This window comes from Hirundo rustica, chromosome 2 (assembly GCF_015227805.2).
Source record: "Hirundo rustica isolate bHirRus1 chromosome 2, bHirRus1.pri.v3, whole genome shotgun sequence".
In the NCBI taxonomy this organism is placed as follows: domain Eukaryota; kingdom Metazoa; phylum Chordata; class Aves; order Passeriformes; family Hirundinidae; genus Hirundo; species Hirundo rustica.
This window is the reverse complement of record NC_053451.1, coordinates 91,877,108-91,899,418: the sequence shown is the minus strand read 5'-3', so window position 1 is coordinate 91,899,418 and position 22,311 is coordinate 91,877,108. Positions and strand designations below refer to the sequence as shown.

General features: G+C 41.9%; 1 protein-coding gene across 1 annotated transcript in view; it reads right to left on the bottom strand.

Annotated features, from left to right (window-relative positions):
- Positions 1 to 22,311, bottom strand: part of SH3RF3 (SH3 domain containing ring finger 3) — a 249,300-nt gene that overhangs the window by 37,311 nt on the left and 189,678 nt on the right. The window contains exons 5-7 of the mRNA XM_058419465.1: positions 10,021 to 10,121; positions 5,821 to 5,991; positions 2,348 to 2,598 (exon numbers count right to left, since the gene is read on the bottom strand). Of these exons, the coding sequence (XP_058275448.1) occupies positions 2,348 to 2,598; positions 5,821 to 5,991; positions 10,021 to 10,121 (523 nt within the window). The remainder of the gene's footprint in view (positions 1 to 2,347; positions 2,599 to 5,820; positions 5,992 to 10,020; positions 10,122 to 22,311) is intronic.

Below are 22,311 nucleotides of genomic sequence, written 5' to 3'. Positions count from 1 at the left end.
GAGCACATCAGCTACACTATCTAGCCAGTCAGTAACTTGATACCACTTTACCATGTAGCATGAGGAAGACCCTAAAAGTTGTTATTACAGACACATTAAAGACTATTTTTACTATTAGTTATCATCTTCCCCTCCCAGGACTACCAAGAACCTGCACTCAAAGTGCAATTCACTTCCAGAAAGCCAGCAATGTACTCACTACTTATCTGGAAGTGATTCCCTCCTGATTTTCCCATTTGGAACCTGAGTGATGAGCAATGTTGCTATGAGAAATCTAATTTTGGGGATGGTTAAGCTTGTAGGATCTAGGTTTTGAACTACTGTTTATAGGGAGCAAAGGCTTTCCTAAATTTACAGAGAAAGCATACTAATGGAATTTCTCTGCATGTACCTGGATGCAGAACACTAGTTTGATAATCATATTAGGTACATCACCCCTTTAATGTGCTTCCAGACACAAAGGAAACATAAAACATGAGAAACAGTAAAAGAAATGGCCTGAGAAAAATCAGCTCTGAGCAGAGCTCTCACATTTTATTCTGTAGTTTCATCTACTCACTGTTACAATGTATGCCTTTGCTCTGCGATCTCTGGATCTGGGCTGTGCTGCATCAAACATGCTATTAATTAGCAATGCTCACTGAAGGCTATTTTTGTTCTACACCACTCATATTTCGTTTTGGGTGTATTCCTACATTAGTGGCCTTGTAGGAAATTGATTTGTTACTCATGTATATTGCAAGCCAACAGAAACGTGATTTGAATACTGTGCCAGCTTGCCTCTCTTGGAAAGCTTTTCTGAAAGTCAGTGCATTGACCTATCCTACAGGAGCTCTGGTCCACAGGATGCTGGTGAGGACCACCATCATGGGCACAATTACTGATAATCATAAAAACTTCCTTTATTTATCCTGGCAAATGTTTATTTAATTAAAACAGCAATCTCATGAACCTTCTGGAAAGGTTGGAAAACTCTCTGCTTAGGAGGTTTTGGAACAGCTCTGTGGTCCCTGGATCATCCTGCGTGACAACGCTTTGGCACTTTAGAGATGTCAGAGTGACCTAGAGGAGCAATCTTAAATCAGGGAAGCTGCTGGAGGTGTGGAAGGAAGCTGTGGGGCATGCCAGGCCTGTGGGGCAGAGCGAACTGTCGCCTTGGTTTCAGGGGAGTCACCTGCCTGTTGACGTGGGCACAGGAGGCACTGTCAGCACCCAAACACTTCCTGAGCACTTCACCCAAAAGGGGACATTTTTGCCTTTGCACTGTGGGAGCAGGAGACCTCTTGGATGGGTGTGACTCGAGAGGAAGGCAGCACCTTCTGAAGTAGACAAAAAGAGGGTAAATGGATTATTCCCCAGTGTGACATGGATACCATGTAAAGCCTTGCACTGTTTGTTGAGCAGAGGAGTCTCCACTGTTCGAGACTGAGATTCTCAAGTATTTGATTACGTTTTCTTCCCTTTGGTCTGGACGGTGTAGGAGGTGTGATTAGGTGGCCATAATGGTGCCTTCTGGTTTCAAAAGATATGAATTCATGACTTACTCTGCTGGGTATTTCTCATTTGTGTTTGCTCTGTTTTGAATCTAAGACCTCAGTTTTCAGCAGTCACAGTCATTACTGATCTGCCTTTGTAAATACAACGGTTCACATTGCCATAAAATATCGGAAACAAAATGTTTCAAATTTTGCTATAAAGTTCCACCACAGGATTTACTTTTACTTCGTTCAACATCAGAAGGTGTTTAACATCAGGGAAAGGGGGATACATTGTACTCTAGAAAACTGTGCTGCACATCAGAAAGGGAACCTAGAAAGAACAGAGGCCCCCTGGTGCAAGAAGCCCTTGTTCTCACTTCAAAAAGGTGGCAGCATTTTTCAGATCCTTTGCTTCACCACTAACACGGGGTCTCGTTCTGCCTAATAAATACCTTTCATCCCTGAAGCCCAATGAAATGCTTCTTAATTTCAAGGCATTTATTACTTGCTCTGCAAAAAAGGCAGTATTTTTTTATCAGCAAGCCAACCGGACTCAGAACTGTTAATCTCCTCAGTATACAGAGTACTTGCTTCCGCTCAGATAAATTGTATAAATATTTGTAAACACTACAGTCTATTTCAGCTGTAGCAACAGAACAATCTGATAAACACAACATGGTTCCCAGAGATCAATAGAGACCCATAAATATTACAAGCAAAGAAAATGCACTCTATCACCAATGGACAAACTCCACACTGACCGGGCTAAAGCGAGAAGGCAAGCTGTGGGGAGGGGCACATTCTAGAGGGTTGCACTCGAGGGCAGCACACCCATCCTGCCGGTGCAGAGGCACAGGGCGGGCACTTACCCATCTGCATGGCGCCGCGGGGCTGGCTGGCTGGCTGCTGAGCCGAGTACCGCAGGCAGTTACTCAGCTGCGGAGAGGCCGCCTGCAGCTGGGGATGCGTCTGGGGGGCAGTGATGGGAACAACCGGTCTGACAGCCGTGCTGGCGTTGCTGTGACCGGCCACAATGGGGTGGATGGCTCCTGGGGCTGCTTTCGTTGTTGGAACTCCTCCAGCTCCGCTGTTCCTGGGCTGCCCAGCTCCCACTGGCACCCTGCGCGGAGACAAGTGCACAGTGTAAGCATGCTGCAGAGACCCCAATACCCAACCACAGCGCTGATAAATACCCCCAGTTACTCAGGGGGTTTGACATGATACCCTGTCAGTTGTTAAAGTAAACTGAGGTATTGATATGGATGCATTTATAAGCATGCTGGGGGATATTTTTCACCCCCTTTATTCTACAGGAAGAAGTGCAGGGTAAAAATAGAAAAGATAATTTTTCTCATCATGTCTTTTATTACCCTACATTTCTGTCTGAATAGTTTCTAGTAAAATCACAAATCTTAATTCAGAGGAAATGGGTATCTCCCAGCTGTCATTTTGTGTGCCAGAGGCTATTTCATGGGGTGATAATTAAAACAGACTCAGAGATCTTTTCTTTGGACCAAACCTGCATACAGCCCTACAGGGAGAAAGAAACATGGATAACACCAAATCTGTGTGTGGTTATGGAAGGAGACTGAGAAGCTGCAGACTTGACTGGGCTTGGCTTGGCTGAATACTCACCCTATTGATGTAGCCAGCAGTAGCTTAGACTTGCTAAGGGTATGCAACAGGGACAGGAATGCAGCTGACCCGAATGAAAAAGAAGTCCAAACAGTCGTTGACACCTCTCTCACTCCTCACTTTTAACTGCATGCATAATTTGTATTTCACCTGAGTGGCCAAGTAGATCTCAGAGGGAAGGGACAAGGCCTTTTCTCCTATGAACTGGGTTCAGACTACAGCATGTCTTGATCCTCTTATCCCTGAGCTAAAAACTCTGACTAGGACAGAAGGACACTTCGGAAGACAGAAAGACATCAATGGACAAACTCAGCAGCTGCTGAGCAGCTCTTTCTATGTGTTTCTCACTCAAGTTCCTGAATAATTTCCTTCCCCAGCTGTAGATGCCATGAAACAGATGGATCATTTTGTGCTGTTTTCTTCTCCTGGGCTGCTTCTTCTGCCAAGATCCTCTTCCAGGAAAGGACAGCACAGGGGATATGAGGCACAACAAAGTAAGGTGGAGGAAATGGAAATGAGACAGTGCAAGGGTTTGGCAAGAGAGGAGAGAATAAAAAAAAAAGTGTAACGACTATGGGGTATGAAACTGGAAGAAACTCTGGGTCTCCAAGACTGCATGGGAAGACAGAGAGGAGAAGAGCAGGAAGGAGTATATTGAACAGTCTGGTCTGGTTCAGAGGACATGGATGACAGAAGAAATAACCCTAAGAAAAGGGTAGAAAGCCAAAAGAATGGCATTCTGATGGAAAAAGACCAAAGCACAGGCTGGAGGATATGGTCCAAAAGGGCAAAAGATAGCTATGCCTTCTGCCCAATCCTCCCTCCCCCGAAAGTCACAAGAGGAAAGGCAACACTCATGGTGCAAGGTTTGACTGGATTACATTTTGCTAAATAAATCTGATTTTTTTTTTTTTTTTTTTTTTTTTTTTTTTTTTTTTTTTTTTTTTTTTTTTTTTTTTTTTTTTAAGTGCCCAGGTTGGTAAAAGCTGGGAATCCCACCAGATGGAAATCTTGACTGTCTGTCATCTGCTGTGAAGAGCTGGCAGGGTGGCAGGAAGGTTCAGCTGGAGCTGACTTGGCCATCTGCACTAGATTGAGTTTGCCAGAAAAGCACATCTAACAGTCCACTGAGAGCTGTGTTCAGGCAAACATGAACACCAACAAGTACAGAAACTATCTGTGACTCCAGCAGAGATTGATAGATGTTGGATGTGGCAAATTTTCTCTGCTGCCCTGTGCCTGTCCGTCCATCTAAAGAGTTTTGTTCTTTTTCCGTAATGCTCCACTCACACGTGTTTTGGCAGCCTATAAATCTAGTTCAGCGTTATTAAATTCACAACTTCTTTTCCTTGGGTTTTGTAGGGAGTGGCAGAAAAACATGTATGAATCTAATCCTCTGCTTTTCTGTCAAAGGGGAACAAAGTATGTTGAAAGTAGAGCAAATAGGAGATTTTGTTGCTATCAGATTTTTATTGCTGTTTCTTACTGAGGGTGATTTATGCAGGAACTTAATTAGCCCACAGGATCATAAATATAATGCTGCTTTCAGGTTTTGTGGAAAGCACTTTTGCCCTTTAGCACTTCTCTCTCTTGTTCTAGCTGTGACATGCTGCATTTAATAAAGTCTTGCTGATTCAGATAACCAACCCTTCAGCACAAACTTCCTTAGTAATTAAGAGCTGAAGAGGCAAGGAGTGAAAGCAGCCAAGGGGCTCTCTGAAATAAGGTAAATATATTTAGGCTGATGAACACTGAAGAACCAGTGAATTAATATTTGGGGTTTCCTTACTGAAGTGCAATATTAGGACTGTCAGCAGGCTTAGTTATTGCCTTCTGATCTGTTCTTATCTTCTGGTGTTACTCAGAACACATGCTACAGAGTTGGCATAAAATTTAGATGCAACAAAGCTGGATCAATTTTTGAAGATCAACACTGTCTGAGTTGTGAGGTGCCCTTCTCTGGAGAGGAGTCAAAGATGGTGGAGACAGTGTGCATGTGGGAGGAAAGACTGAGAGCACATGAGGACGAGTGAGTTCAGTTTGCAAATCCACAGTTGCTCTAAAGGAGATATGGGCATGCATATGCCAGCATTCACCTGCAATGAACACGTAGGGCAAACAGTCTGGGACACAGAGATGGACTTTCTTCTCAGCTTCTCGGATTTGATTTGGTATTCTCCAATACTGAACTCTGACAAATGGCATTCCTCCCCAAAAATGCCATTCTTTCCTTTTCTCATCTGCTGAAACTGAGGCGAGGGTAGGTAAAATCAGACAATTTACTTAACTCTCCTACCACTTTGGAATTTGAACTGTTCAAACATTATCCAGATACAAACTATCCCAGATCTTTGCTTTAAGAAGAACAAAATCGACATGAAGAGCTACTGAAAAGCAGGACAGAAGCATTTCTTATTTTGTTACATGTCTAGTAGTTTTTTAAGAACAAAATCATTAGCCAACAGGTTCTTTACAATAGCAAAACCTGGGCCTATCAGAGGTTATAAATGCCATCATCTAATACAAGTAATGCAATCTCCTGAGGATATGGATAACTCAAATGCTACAACCAGCAAGTCTCAGTACTGAACTCTGCAGTGTCACCAGAGAATTTCTGGAAGGGGAATGTGATTTAAAAGCAGACCTAAATTGTTTTCAGTGCCATCCAGAATCCCTCTCAGCCCCAGTACAGGCTGGCGGTCCTCACCTTGAAACAGGTGTCACGTAGTTGCCTGGGAAGACACCAGACATCCCACTCCTCAGAGATGTGCCCTTGAACCAGCCATCCTGGCACTTCTCGATGACCCGGTACATCTCCCCTTTGCGCAGTTCCAGCTCGTCGTTCTTCTGAGGCTTGTAGGCATACAGGGCTAGGTAGCTGTGGGGAGAGGTCACACAGGGAGAAAGCACACAGATGACATCAACCACCACATGTCCTGCTCCAACTCCAGCCCCACAGAGCAGAAAGCAACCAGAAGCTGTTCAGAAGTTGTAGTTAAAAAAGGACATCATTACAAGCTGCTTCACAAACAAGAAAGGGCAGAGACTCGATTCTAAGACAATAAGGGAATAACTTATCAGAGAAAAGGGTAATTTAGAAGTTGATGAGACACGCTTCTCACTCAGGGCACAACCAAAGCAAAACAGCGCCACAAAGCAGCACCGAAGTTAAGAACTTAGCAACAGTTTCAGCCAAACACAACAATTGCAGTGACAGCTTGAGTTACAAGGGCTCCAGTAAGAGGGCTTTGCAAATCCTGACATCTGGAAGAAGCATACATTCATATGCTTCAGGGTGCGATCCACCTATGTTGGGGAGTTTAAGAAGAAAATTTTCTTACAGGTAGGCTATTCAAAAGCTCTTCTTGCAGCTTTCTCAATGCTATTTATGCTGGTTAGAAGTTTAGAAACAACACACCAAACTGTTCTGATCTGGTATGGTAATTCTCATACTGTGCTGGTAAAACAAAAAGTGAGAAAGGGCCACATTCTGTAAGGGTTTTTTTACTTAAGTAAGTGAAGTGGTAAAATTTGGTTTTGGATGTTTTCCATGCAAGTATTCTAATAAACCTTTAATAAAGAATCCAATAGGTAGAACTTTTTATTTATTTAATTACAGCTTTTATTTCTTCTCTTTGTTAAGAATCTTTCTATTTATCTCTCTTTTTTTTCTTCTGTTACTACATCAGGGATGTGTCTAGTGTTGTGAAATAACAAAAGCTTAAAATCCCTACAGATATTCTCTCTGTTTGGAGAGATTCTTGTTGAAAATTAAGAATGATTGCTTGCACTTTGGGAAATAATGGAAAGTCAGGATAGAATAGCAAGACTGCACACACAGAACAACACTTTCTTTGTAAATACCAGATTTTTTGTACTGTCACTTATCTACAGATGCAAAAAGGGATTTTTGGTAATTCTTGATTAAGTTTGTGCCTTCTTGAGTTTTTTTATTTATTTGTGATTTATAGGCAGTGAAGATAGATTAAGAGAAAAGGGAAAACAGAGAAAGTGCATTTACACTACAAAGTGCAGCAGAATGCTCTTAAGCTCCAGGGTGGGTGAGAAGAGGTTTATGGCCCACCTTATAGCAGTGAACCAGAGAAAAAATAAAAACTATAGCAGTTGTGATTGTAGATTTTCAGCCAATAAAAATGATACACGACTATTTACTTCTGCTCTCCAGGAAATATAATTGAGAAATAAATCCTGTTATTTTTCTTGATTCTACTTCTTTATTGTATCGTAGATTTCCTTAGTTTTGTTCTGAAGGTAGTAAATAAACAGCAGTAATGAGCAGAATATGAAATATTTGGTAACAGCTCCTTGGAGAATCTTAGGCTGATGTGCCTGGCTCTATTTACCACGTGCATGGGGTACAAAGACCTAATCAGAAACTGTATTTCATTAGTCAACAGATGGAAGAAACCACCCAGTGCATCCTTTTTTAGCCTATATAATCAGGTGGTCTTAAGCAGGTTTGTAGCTTTTCACCTGACAGAAAACATGAAGCTTAAAACGTGTCACCCTGACAAGAAATAAGGTTGCATGCTTCAGTGCTAATCCTTCAGCACTGTGCTCTGCAAGGACATAACAGAAAGTGCCAGACTGCACTCACTCGAGGGAACAGAAAGTGTGGCTTTGACTGTCCCTTTTGAAACTGCAGCTTACACAGGGCTCAGATTCAGAAGCTATGGGTGAAGCAGGGGGTCAGGGATAGAGCATTTTAGATAGACTCACTTAGCCTTTTCACCTACATGTAATATTGTAATTTACAGGTGGAGAGTCTGGAAGAAGGTGCAAGGAAAATTACCCTAAGTGGATCATAGGCTGTTGTGCCTTGCAGTCATCTCCAGATCTCCTATTACTTTCTTTTTGTTCCTTCCTACTACCTTCACCCAGCAAATTCCCCCAAATCAGCTACCAGTAAGTCTGAATATCCAATATCACAATGAGCCTAAACATCCTCTGGACAGAGTATTGAAATCCTTGCAGAGACTAAAAAGTGTACAACAGCCCATCACAGACACCACACCAAAACAGACCAATCTCTCTGTGGCTAAAGTGATGAAAGCTTGTGTCTGACAACCATTAGGGTGACCCTGGGACAACACAAGAGATCAGCATTTTCTGTGTGGATCAGCAATCCCACCTTCTGTGTGGGGAGGTAGTGGGGATGCCCATCCCTCAGGGTCTCTCTTTAGTTACAGAGTCAGGTTCTCCAAACCCAGTGACAGGTCCAGCCTGGGTCTGCAGCCTGCCCTGTGGGCAGGCATAAACTCCATTCCTGGCAGGAAGGCAGCTCTAGGAGAGCAGGGGGGACGCCTGCTTTCATCCATGGCTAAAACCAATTTGATTGCAGGCAGCTTCCCTCCCCAGAAATTTGTTTCTGGGTTTTTCCTCTGGCAGGAAATCAGGTCTAGTGGTCCCATTTGCTTAAGATGATTTTGCCTTAAGCCAAAGTCATCGGATTTGGACACATTTCACTGTTCTCTAGATTTTAGGTGTGAAACTTCACCAGCTAACTCTGTACAGCCTTGAAGAAAGTGTTAAAACAACAATCTGAAATCTTGCAAAATGTAGTATCAGATTATTCTGGGCTATGTGAAACAGTGAGGCTAAGGGTTGGGAGTGGGATCTAGAAGAATCCAAGATGTTTATTAGAAGTTCCCTGACAAAAGGTCTAAGTGTGAAGCGTTCTTGGCCTTGGGTAGCTGCCAGTGACTCTGCTTACAACACAGAAGCCCCAGGGCTTTGTCTAGTGTTGCACCTCCCCACTACTGCTACAGCTTTCAAATAATGCATCCTCTTTGACTGGAACTTGGCTTGCAAAGGCAGAGTGACAGACCGGATTACAGAGCTGCTTCACAAGGGAGATGACAGGAGAAGCATGGGAGGGAGAAGGGGAGGCTTGCTGAGGCATGGAATCAAGGGCATTGCCAGAGAGCTGAAAAATGTCCTGATTCAGCAACTAGGTACTTCAAATATTGCAAGTTACCACTCCCTAGTCAGGACAAAGCTTGAAATAAACATGTGCCACACTACAGGCAACACAGGCCATGCAAGGTGACCACAGGGTGATGATGAGACCTCTCTGTGGGGCATTCAGTGATGTGTGGCATCCCTCAGGTATAAAGATCTCAGATAAGTAGCTAAGAAGAATTTTCTTTGGTTCTTATCCAAGACCCCTATTGTTCTTAAAGAAGATCTCTATTATTTTTAGGATTTTGTGGCTTCACACCTTGTTTTAGCCATATCATAAACCCCAAAATATGGATGTGCATGTGCATGTGTGTGTGTGTGTGTGTTGTTGCTTTTACGAGGTATATCTTTGAGAGGAAAGGATTCAGTAGTTAATTAGACAAGTATCAGATAAACCAACCAAAATGCTAGAAGAGACTTGCTATGATGAACTCTACTCTTTTTGTTCTGTGAACCTGCTGTTATTCTATGCACTATTCAACAAAACCATATGCCAAAGATGTGAAGTTCATTCATTGCCTTTGCTCATTCATTGTTGATGGTACCAAAAAAGTGCAACTAGGCCATTTTTTTCTGGTTAATCATGACTATATCAGGTATTTGATTGCATGGGACTACACCTTTTTAGAGCTTTAAATGAAAGAAGATTTTCTCTAGCTGAGAAGTACTCAGTTTGCTTCACAGTGATCCATACAGCTGTAATAAATAAAGTCTAAAAGGGCTCTCACACAGAAGGGGGGAAGTCATGCCCTTCTCTATTAATTTTTCAGTTTCAGCATGGGCTGCCTCATGTTTGAAATTGCAATCTTTCTCTTCTCAGAATGCACCTGAGCTGAGATTTGGGCATTCAGGTTTCAAGCACACACACATGCACCACAAACAATTGGAAACAAAGAGTACACAGTGACTGAGATGAGCTGCTTACATATTGAGGGGGAGCTGGACCTTCGGTGGTGTTCCCTGATCTCCAATTATTGCACTTGTCCTGGGACCAGCCACTGTGGCTGTTCCAATCAAAGAGGAATCCTGAAAATACACAAAGAAGAACACACAAAGTTTTAAGATGAAGCCCATCATTTCCTAAACTGCCATGGGGTGAAGGCATAGAAGAATAATCCACATATTTTACAAATTCCTAAATTTTCTAACTTCATGATATTGCATGAAAAAAGGCATATTCTAGCCTTAGAAATTCCAAAAATACATTTCTGACACAAAGGATTAGCAGAATTTCCATGTTCCTGTCAGAGAAATTTTAGTTGTATGTTGTATGCACATCTTAAAAGTTTTACAGTGTAAAACTACTTAACTGCTTTGTAAAGTTAGCTCAGCATGTGCATCTCTGCAATAGTACATTCTCTGATAAAAGTAACCTTTTCCCCTCAAAAACTTGTTTTTAAATTGGTACTCTTTTGGTTAATGGTTATGAATCTCTGGAGCGGAAGATACTATTCAATTTCCAAAATGCAATCTCATTTCTATATACACTTTTTATCATCAGGAATATGCTTCTCCTTCAAAAAGAGGTGACTACCCAACCCAAAACTTTCTCTGAATGGAGAAAGTAGTTCACTCCACTTTTACCCCAGGAAATAAATCTCCACTCTCATAGACAGCTGGACAGATCTTCTCCAGCTATTAATGTGAAAGGCAATTCTAAATGTAATCATTCATTTCTCTCAGCCAAATTATGTAGGGCAATCTCTTTTTGAGTTGTCTCACCAAAGTCCTCATTTATCTATGTCAAAAATGAATCCTGACTGGAAACATCTCCTGAACTAATGCCAAGGCCTGTGGCAACAGATCTTCACTGCAGACAGGGCAGAGCTGGGCTGATGGGACTTGTAGTGACTTACTTGAGCAAAAAGTTTTTTTAGTAAGTCTAACCATATGCTGTATGCACGTCCATATGCAGAATGGCTCTACAAAGTAGGAACCAATACCCACAAATTGCACGTTCAGGCAGAGTGTGTTATACACAGCAAAGATTCTGAGCAGTTCACAGGCCTCCACTACTTTTCTGTTTCAAAATTCTATCTAACAAACAGCAAATAATGATTTTTGGAACACAAACATAGGGACAATTTCTGCACTTGAAAATTACACTGAATTAAACCAAGACACAGAGTTAAACCAAGACACACATTGCTGCTTAATTACTGGATTTCAAGGTTACCTCATTCCAAAGAAGCCACATAATTATTAGTGTTCTGTCTTGACAGTGCATTGCTGAGCTATATTGCTTTGCTGTGTATGAACACAGTATCATCAGGAAATTGTGCAGCAAAACATGGAAACACTGCACTGTGATTCCATAGCTTTTGGCAAAAAGCAGCAAGATGTCTCATCTCTCACCAACATATACACTCAATCATGAAATTGTATTGACAAGTACATCTCCTTTTTCTCATTATTTCATTTAACTTTCTGGCTGCTTGCTCAAACAAAGAAGGATCCAGGCAGCTCTTGGTCCTCTGTGTAAAAAGCATTCTTTCCAGCTTTGTGACTAAGGTTTATTAATAGTGGCTGTCATGTCAGTGAGCTAGTATCAACTTACAGAAAAAAAACTACACACCGGTCCACTAAGAAGTTTAGGGATAGCTGGAGAATAATCCTTCATTTGTTATGTTGAGCTGGTTAATGGGGTTACAGATTGCAGAAGATGTTGGGCTGAGACACCTGGCAGCTGCCTCATTCAAGAGGTAAGTGAGAAATCAGCTAGTTCAAACTTCTTCATGTTGTTCTATCACTGTATGCCTGCTCTGGACTAGAGAAACTGTCTCTAAGAAAACAGAAAATGCATCAGTCCCCACCCTTCCTTGCTAATTAAAAAAAATTAAATTTTACCTCATGGGAAAAAAAACCCCAAAACCTGAATGAACAACCTCAGGGTGCAATTGTAAAGGCAGAGAAGATCACAGAAGGAAAGGATGGCATAGGACAGAATGGAACAGAGTAGAACAGAATATTTATATTGAAAGTGACCAGCAACAAGTATCTAATCTAACTGCCTGATCACTTCAAGGTTGACCAATTAAGAACATTGTCAAAATGCTTCTTAAACACTGACAGGTTTGGGGCATCAGCCACTTTTCTAGGAAGGCTGTTCCAGAGTTTGACCACTCTCTCAGTAAAGAAATGCTTCCTAATGTCCAGTCTGAATGTTCTGTGGGGCATTCCCCACAGGACCACTCCCATGCATCCTGTCAGTGGACACCAGGGAGAAGAGCTCAGCACCTCCCTCTATTTCCCCTCCTCAGGAAGCTGTAGAGAGCAATAAGGTCACCCCGCAACCTCCTTGTCTCCAAACTAGACAAGCATAGTGTCCTCAGCTGCTCCTCTTAGGACATTCCTTGCAGTCCTTTCAAAAGATTTGTTGTCCTCCTCTGGATGCATTCAAGGGCCTTCACATCCTCCTTCCATGGTGGGGCCCAGAACTGCACACCGTGCTCCAGGTGAGGCCACACTAACAGTGAATACAGCAGGGTAATAACTGCTGATGCTCTGTTTGATACACCCCAGGACGGGGGTTGTCCTCTGGGCTGCCAGAGGTCTCTGTTGCCTCACACTGAGCTTTCTGTCCACCAGCCCCAGATCCCTTTCTGCAGGGCTGCTCTTCAGCCACTCCTCTCCTAATCCATACTTGTGCCTGGCATTACCTCATCCTAGGGGGATCAGAATCCAGCATTTTGAATTGTTACATTTCCTCCCACTAATCATTGGCCAATGCTCCAGGGTCTCTACATCCCTCTGCAAGGCATCTTGTCCTTCAAGAGAGTCAAAAGCACCTTCCACTTTGGTATCATCAGCAAACTTGTGAGTGGTGCATTCAACTGCATCCTGATCATTTGTATATATGTATATGTGTGTATATATATAGAGAGAGATGACACAACTGGCCCTAAAACCAAACCCCAAAGAACACCACTGGTGACCTGTCAACAGCCAGCTGTAGACCCATTCACTGCAATCCTCTGAGATCTGGCCTTTGGCCAGTTCTTCACCCAGTGTATCACAAGTCCACTCATTCCATGGCTGAACAACTTGTCCAGAAAGATGCTAAGGTAAAGTATCAAAAGCCTACTAAAATCCTGAAAAACTGTGTCCACTGCTTTCCCTTCACCCACTAGGCAGATGACCCTATTACAGAAGGATATCAGATTGGTTAAATGGGACTTCCCTTTTGTGAACCCATATTGACTGTACCTTATCACTGTATCATTCTTCAAATGCCTTTCAGTAGTACCCAGTATAATTATCTCCAGAATTTTTCCAGCAACTGAGGCTAAATTAACAGATATGTAATTCCCTGGGTCTTCCCTCATGCCTCCTTTTGTAGACTAGAGTAACACTGTCAAGCTTCCAGTCAGCAGGCCCTCCATAAACCTCCAAGACCTTTGACAGATGATTGAGAGGGGTCCTGCCATAACATTCACTGGCTCCTTGGATGAATCCCATGAGGCCCCATGGACTTGTGAACATTCAGCTGATAGAGCTGGTCCCTTACAATTCCAGTGTTCACAGATAGAAAATCACTGTTCCCACATTTGTGGTCATGCAATTCAGGGGTCTGGGAAGCTGAAGGTCTCCTAAAGACTGAGATAAAAAGTGCATATAATGCATCTGCTTTTTCTTCATTCCTGTTAGTCAGATTGACCAAGTATTATCAAGTATTCACCACCTTCACCATGTATCAGCTCAATATTTTCTTTAGACTTCATCTGAAAAAAGAGCCCTTCTTGTTATTTGAAACAACACTGGCCAGTTTCAACTCTAATTCAGCTTTGTCCTTTCATGTCTTCTCCCTGTGTAAATGAACCACAGCTCTGTACTCAGGTTCCTGAGAAGCCTAACCTTGCTTCCAGAGGTCGTACAGTTTCCTTTTCCTCCCGACCTACACAAGGAGTTCCCAGTTCAAACAAGCTGGTCTTCTGCTCTGCTTGTTTGACTCACAGCGTGGTGAAGTTATCTACTCCTGTGCTTCTGAAAGGGGAATCTTAAAGACTGACCAGCACTCTGAAGTCCTTAAAAGCATATTCCCAGGACACTCTGCTAAGTAATGGCCTGAATAGCACATTTTGCTCTCATGAAGTCCAGGGAAGCAACTCTGCCATCCTTTTTTGTCTTTACAGTGGAAATTTGAAACACAGTCATTTCATGTAGCCAAGACAGCCACCTACTGTCACATCCCTCATGAGTCCTTATCTAGTCACAAGTAGTAAGTCCAGGAGGGCCTCTTTCTTAGTTAGCTCACTAAGTATGACAAGCAGTTTTCTCCTATAAGAATTCTCCTTAAGATTTTCCAAGACTTGTCACAGAACTTTGCAACACCCTCTACAATACCTTCATTTTTCTTCCTCCCCAGTCTTCACAGAGGCTCTTCACCACATCATCACTAACTCTAAGAGCTGTGTAATCAGAGCTCTCCCTTACTTACGGTGCCACAACTCCCCCTCACCTGTCCTGCCTACTCCTGAAGCCTGAAGCCCTCGGTGCCAGCACTCCAATCACAGGACTCATTCCACTAGTAGCAATGATATCCAGCTCTGGGAGCTGACCGATGCTTCATCTTTCTCGTAAGACACATGCTAACCCTTCTTTGGCTCCTATGAGCCTCCCTCTGCACACTGCAGTAAAGTCAGTTCGCAGCGGTGCAGCTACCCCAGCCTGGAGTGGCCACTGCAGGCACCCTGGGCTGAGCCTGACTCACTCTGCAGAGTGATGAGTTCAAGCCAAGAGAGCAGACCAGCAGCCAAAGCATCATCTATTTGCCTGTTTGCACTGACAATGGGCCTTGTGTGTCTTCTATATTACTGCAAGCATGAACTCAAATGATTTCTCTTATGCTTGTACTAACATATAGTCCAAGGGAATTAGAAATTATGTAACTGCCATTCACTGTTGCTGGATGACAATTTTGCTTTCTTCTCTTGAATAATCACAAAGATATCTCCACAGTTCTGTATTTATCTATCTACTTGACATTCGGTTTCTTGCCTATATCCAGTTACTCCAGTATTACCACATCCGATGCCAGCTTGGAACCTACAAAACATTAATTTTTGCTGCTTGTATAGCCTACTATCCTATACATCCAAATTCTAAATCAGTGACTGCTTCCTGATTGTGCTCTGGTTCTTCTTTAGCTGCTCTCCCTACAGGCTTTGACATGACTGTGTATTTTCCAGTCTGTCTATGACCCTGCTTTTCATCATCAGGTTTTACTCCACAGGACCTGCTGGCCTTCCACACATTGAATTCAGCTCCTCTGTTCACATCTTGATGTTTACTGTCACAGAAGTATTCTGCTCTGCAGCTTCATGTGTCGCTGCGCTCCTTGCTGTATTCTCTTGGTGGCTGCTTGATTGCTACTATGCATCACCAGCTTTGCATTTAAACTACAGTCCCTGACAGAGTTGGTGAAGGCTTTCTAAGCTGACTCTTTCAAGGTCCTGTTGTCTCCTGTATGTATCACTAATTAGTTCATGTTATAAAATACAATATTGCTAGATTATTTTGCAAGACAGTATTTGCAATAAGTTTGTGAAGAGACTGGTTTTCACAAAAGAATGATCTCCTATTTCTTTATACTTCTGATTACCTGTGTTGGAAGTTACCTTTCTACTCTTCACACAATTTTATTTGCATATCTCCAGTTACTAGTAATACCAATAATCCTTCTGGAGGACACAGCAGAGTCTTTTCTTCATCACAGCTGGTAGCAGAACTTAGTTAGTTTTCCTTCTTTATTTAGCCCTGGAGCCAGGTTGTACTTTTGCTACTGTGATCTAAGGAACAAGGTACTATACATGTCCTCCTTTCCTCTTCATCTGCTCAGGGGAATGGGAATCCAAGACAATGCTCTGATTTTCTTGTTCTCTGCTTTGATACCTTTTAGGAAGTCTGTGTGCCACATCCTTGCTTTCTGGTGGCATGTCCCTATGTGACCCATCTTCTTTGTGTGGCATGAGACACAAATAGAGCCAGGTACAGACATTACACAGGGAGGGCTCAAACCCTGCAGCATTTGTGTCTTAATTCTTCTTCAATCTCTGCTACTCAGCATTGCTAAAGCCTTACGGGTAGGAGATGTCTCTGACAGCCAGGATTTTCAGAGGCATGTAGGCACTTACTGATAAAAACAGGCACCTTGCAGAGTTTTCTCAGGGTGGCATTAAGTACTTCGCTGCCTGATTCCCACAGATTTTATTGCAATTTAAGTAATAGGAGTCACTTCTGAAAATACCATTTGGTGCTCCTCGCTATCCTTTGAGCCTCTAATGCCTTTAAACATTTGGCCATTGAATTTCCAGACACGACCTCCTGGGTGATCACATATACCCAGGAGACACCTCTTGATTAGGAGGCCATTTACTTTAATGGTGGCATGCAGTTTTCTGAACCAGAGGCTGCCAGCTCTGATCCCATTTACTTAGGCCAGTGAACAGCCAAATCTGACTTCTTCATGCTCCCACTTCAATCTGGCATCCTCCAAGCACCACTTGCCACTGTTTCAGCTCAAAAGCACCAGCTCTTTTCCTCTGGACACTACAGACCCAGGGCCAGCCCGCAGGGAAAAGCAGCTGGACGAAGGCATGCTGAAAGCCGCCTCCAGACCCTTCTGCACTAATCACTGCTTCTTTGTGACCACTGGTAGCACAGCAGCACCACCTGTACTGTGCAAGGCTAAATCTTGAGTAAAACTCCCAGACTACACACACAGGCACAACAGTGCTGGATGACAGGTATTTCACTCCCAGCTCATGCTGTGCCCTCTGTTTTCATCACCAGCTACTCTGGTGTAGTAGGTGATTATGTACTTACAGACTGGAGAGTAATATTAAAATGACTTTTTTTATGACTACTGAGACACAACCCCCCTCCCCAAATATTACTGACAAGCCCAGAGACATGGAAATTAAAGGTAACAACTATTCATCTGGGCTGAAACATCTTCTCAAATTCATTCCCCTTCTCTTTTCCTATCCACTCCTTTATGGAAGCATAGGAATGACTAGTTTGGACTTACAGCATAAATTATATTTTTCTTTCCCTTGCAGATTTACTTTAGATTTTCACCAGTACTTTAAGGCCACATTTGTGGTTTAATTTGAAAAGACGTGGTGCCTGTAGGGATTAGTGAATTACTTCGCAAAAGCAAGGGACTCAGTCTTCGAGCGGAATAGAATTCAAGAAGACAGTGATAAAGCCAGGAACAGAGTACAATGATATTGCAGGTTGCAGTAGCCTTGACTGAAAAATAATTGTTGCTATCAGAGAAATGTTCTTATCACCTAGAAAATCACCAACCAGAATTCTCAGTTTTGACTTCAAAGAAAATCCAGTACTCTCTCACCACAGGGCACTTATCACATTCATTAATTCTCAGGAAAAAATTCTTTTAATGTCTTGAATGCATATTTACAGCTTACTTTAAATTTCTCTTTAATATTACTTTAAAATAAGAGAAAAACACCCATTCGACTCACATAAGTTGACATACCGTCCTCTGGAAATATCATAAAAACAGGCTAATGGTCTTTTAGATTCCTGTGACTTGTTTCTCTAATTTGCTGACTCCATAAAACAATGACTCTGGCAATCATTCTGAACTTTAATGTCCCTAGAAATAACGTATTAGCACTTAAAGCATGGTAGTGACACCAAGTATTGATGAAAAGTGTTACATGCAAGATCAAGTAGCTTCATCAAATGCTAATTATCAAAGTCGGGGCTGAAATGGACTTAATCAATTCCAGAGGAAGAATTTCTTTTTTTCCATAACGGTGTGTGTGAAAAACTAACAAATGTGCAGGATAACAGCTGCAGCGGCATAAATAGCTGCTTAAATACCCAGTTCCTTCCTGCAAAAACTAGAGCTAATTTTATATGATTTACTGAGGGATTCTTACAACCTGCAAGTATCTGTGGCTGTGGATGAAGGTGAGGCAGAGTATTATGCCAGCTTGTTCTAGGACCAGGTTGGCCCTGCTTATTTTTGGTTTGTAATAGACCAAAACCTCTAGACCATGTCTTCTCTCAGTAGCTCACAGAGCCATGCAGAGAGCTGGAGAAGTCAAGTGAATTAAATTCCTGAGCTCCCATTTCCCCTATCCTGCAACCTAACAATACCTGAAAGTTAGAAGAAAAAAAAAAAAAAAAAAAAAAAAAAAACCCACAAACAAACAACCCCCCCCCCCCCACCAAATCTTCTTTGTTATTTTATTCTGAAGATTCATCTGATATTACCATCCATAAAAGCACTGATTATTCTGTCTCGCAGCTTCTCAACTCCCCTAAATGAGGATTAATTAAGCATCATATGGATGAGCATCATGAGAATTATATTTTATTCAGCCTTGTTTCTCTCAGACTATACTCAGGGTATAGCTCTCCACCACAAGGATTTACATAGGTTTCTAGTAAATAGTTTCTCCAAATTCTGGGATCAAAGAACATGAAAAATCAAACACAGAGACAAAGAAAGGCTTTGAATGAAAACTTGATCTGTAAAAGATGTTAATTTAATCCCACTCTCATAACTGTCCTTTTGATAACTGTACAACAAACTCATCAGGATCCTATGCAATGCCTTCTGGAGGAAGCCCCCCTCCAGGGAGAAAATAGCAGTAAACAAATAAACAAACCCTCCAAGTAATAAGAAAGAGGAAAATACACACTTCAGTAATTTCTGCTGACGTGTCATACATGTACACATAGTGTGCTGGATGAACAGGATTTTACGGCATGAGGTAAATACCAAGACAGTGTCTCACTTGCTCTTGAGACTTCCAAACCAGTAATTGACAGGCAGGTAGTGTAAAGCCTCAAGATTAGCTGTGTGCAAAAATGTTTTCAGGTTACTACCCTGAGGAGCATCTGGAAAAAAAAATATTGCTTTTTTTCTTTTACAGGCAATGGGATTTCATGCACAGCTGAATAACCCTTCTAAAGCAAAACTTTCTCTTCCCAGTTCCTGTAAAAAATTAGGCTTTGTGTGGTTCTTGCAAAATCTTTCAAAATATATTTGTGATAAGGCATATTATAGGAAAAAGAAATGACACTGTCTCTAACCTGGTAGTTCCCTAAAGACAATTTTGCTTTGATCTGGATTCCTGGTATCTTATGTAATTGGTCCATAGACTAAGTCAGCTCAGGAGCCTCATTTGCAACAGTTTTGACAAATAATGTAATACATCCCAATATGCACAGAGTGTATTCAGAGACCTATTGGTAGCAAAAAAAAAACCCAAAAACAAGCTGTTTACATTCCTGCCTAAAACTTGCTTAGTGGGAAGAAGTTAACTCCTTCCCACCTACAACTGTGCCCCCCCCACCAACAAGATAAAGTTATTTAAAATAGGCGATGTCTGGAATCAATTACAAATAACTATGAATAGAACTGGAAATGTGCAAAGACAAATAATTAGTTTATGTTAGACCTTATTAGTTTATGTTAGACCTTAGCAAAAGCTCTTATGCATTTTTTGTGACATATTTTGATCTAAATTACAGAAAGACAGGCTGGACCAATATTTCTTCTCTTTTGCCCTTTTGACTGGTGCCAACTCCTGAAATAGCTGCCCTTGGTTTCACCTGCGTCACTCTTGTATCCACTCAGTTGTCATTCACAGTCAGCAACAGAGCAGGTTGGATAGAGTTTGCACTCCTAGCCAAAGCTGAAAAATATCTGATTTTGACTTATTTTCTCAGAGCTTGTTGTGTGCTTGAAAATTCAAGGTTCATTTTTAGTCTCTGGATTTTAGGTATAATCTGTATGCCTCTCATGGTCAGCACATTTAGGTTATCAGCCAACGCTCAACCAGAGTTCTGCTATTACATTTTCTCAGCTAAAATTCAGCACTTCTAAATAACTGATAAGGACACACTTCCAAATGATTTATGTAGCAAGACACTTCAAGGAACATTTTTCATTTCAAATATTGCCACTCTTTGGGATTGGGAGCATGCAAGACATTGTTCTCAGCTTTTCCTGAACATGTGTCCTCTGGTTAGGAGCTTGTACTAATGCTTGCAGATACAAATTGACTTCTTCTGCATGGTGATGAGTTGTTCAAAACGCACACAGAAGTTCCTTTTGTGGGGAGGATCCTTTCTTCCTCACTCAGCTGCTACCCTGGTGTGCACAAAGCCATGCTTCATTATTCATGAGATGCTTTTTCTGTCAAAATCCAGGGGATTTGGAGCAGTACTGACCCATGACCTTTTCAACTAGCAGGGACAAATAATTCATAAGGGGTGAAAATGGAAGCAAGACAAGCCATCTGAGGCCTAGGCATGATTACTTTCCAGGGGGACCTTCCCTACTCCCCAAGGAGTCTCAGTTATGAGCCCCTCCCCTGCACCTGTAACCTAATTCAGCTTCAGCTCCATCACAGGCCTGCAGCACTACTTACATCTCCAATAAAAATCCATTTTGCTATTATGATAGGACATTCTGCATGATGAACAGACACTATTACCTTTCAGATGGGGATCTTACATTTAATGAGTGATGCTCAGCATGCAGCAGAAAGCATCCAAGCAAATTTAGTTGCAGGCAAAATTAGGATTCCAACATCGCCTCTTTTAAATTAAATGCTTTATATCCTGGCTGTTGTGGAATTCCAGTCACCATTTTATCCAGCTGAGGTGACTTCATCTTGATTCTTCTACCTTTCAAGCATCCCAAAGTTTGTAGTCAGTGAAGATGTTTTTTAAGACCATCATTCATTTCAAAATACACGTTGGCTTTTGGAAAACAGCTGAGTTGGTTCTGTTTAAAGAACAATGAACACATTATGGAAGGCCAGCAGTCTTTGATTATTAAATTAATGATATGCAGAACTGCTTTCAAAACATGTGATTTCATAGTCTGGTCTGCATGTCAGTGCACAATATGTAGAAATCTGTGCCCTCCTGGAGGCTTATAACAGTCTAACGACTCATAAAAACAAAAAAAAACCATGTCAGCTCAGTGTGGAAGTCTGGTTCCAATTCACAAGAATTGACAAAAGCCACAAGAATAAAGCACTACACATGAAATAACTTCTAAGGGGGGAATATATGCTACATTTACTGAAACATGTAAAATTTACACCTAAAATTTAAGTTCCTGCAATAACTTAGACAATAAGCCCTAGATGGCTCTGTTTCTTCTCATGTCAGCAGAGAGAAAGCAGGTGCTCCAGATGTAGGTGCCTCAGGTCTACAGGGAAAACTGATGCTTGTTTTGAGGAGACTGCTTTGCTGGGCACCAGCTGGTTGCCTTGAAGTAGCGGACTGGATGCCATTCAAGAACTCCTGTAATTGAATTCTGCGTGTTCAAAGGACGGGCTGTAAGAAAACTGTGTTGAACTTTTTCAAAGTGTAGAATCCCCTGCAAGCTAAATACCAATCCTGATATGCTCCAGAGAAACTCATACCTACTAAACTGAAAAAAATTCCTTTATTTGTTTTTATGAAGAGATCTACTAGATAAGCAATGACAAAATGCCTGGAAATTTCAAGGAGGGGATATAATGACGTAATAAACCAAATTTACATCCTAGTTAAAAAAAAAAAAAAAGGCATAAATTTGCTAGATACTTATACTGTAAATTTGTTGTTTCACATTATAAGAAATAAGCTTTGTCTGAATTTGCTGTTGCAAACCAGCAAGGGCCTGAGATGGTTATGCAGAGAACCACTCCAAGGGCTGTGACAATGACATGCAGGACAGAGAGGTTCCTCTTCAAGTGAGGAAAGAAAAGGTGAGACATCTTCCTGCAGCAGAGCTCACTGCTGAGTTTGGCAGCTACACGCACAGCCTTCCTACAAAATGCCCATGCTCTCTGCAATGCCCCTGAGCACTTCTGAAGCAGCGGTAGAATCAGTTTGCAGGTTTGTCAAGATGTCAAACCCTGAACAAGACATACAGGCCACTTACCTTAGGAAGCCAAATGCATTTGAGAACAAAAAATCTGAAGACAAGATTCTCACTGCCCTGAATGCCTTGATGTAAGAGCTCATGGGGCCCATTGTTTATGCTACTCTGGCTGGCGTTCAGCCATGTGAATAAAAGAAAAGTGCTGAACTGATATTCTGTCTAAGGCTGAAGCATCATTAATTGCTTCAGAGCCATGTCAGGTCTTAACAGATGGCAGAGAAGAGACTGAATTTCTGACATCTTTAATTAAAATGTAACCCCTATTATGGGAGTAATAGTTATATAAAT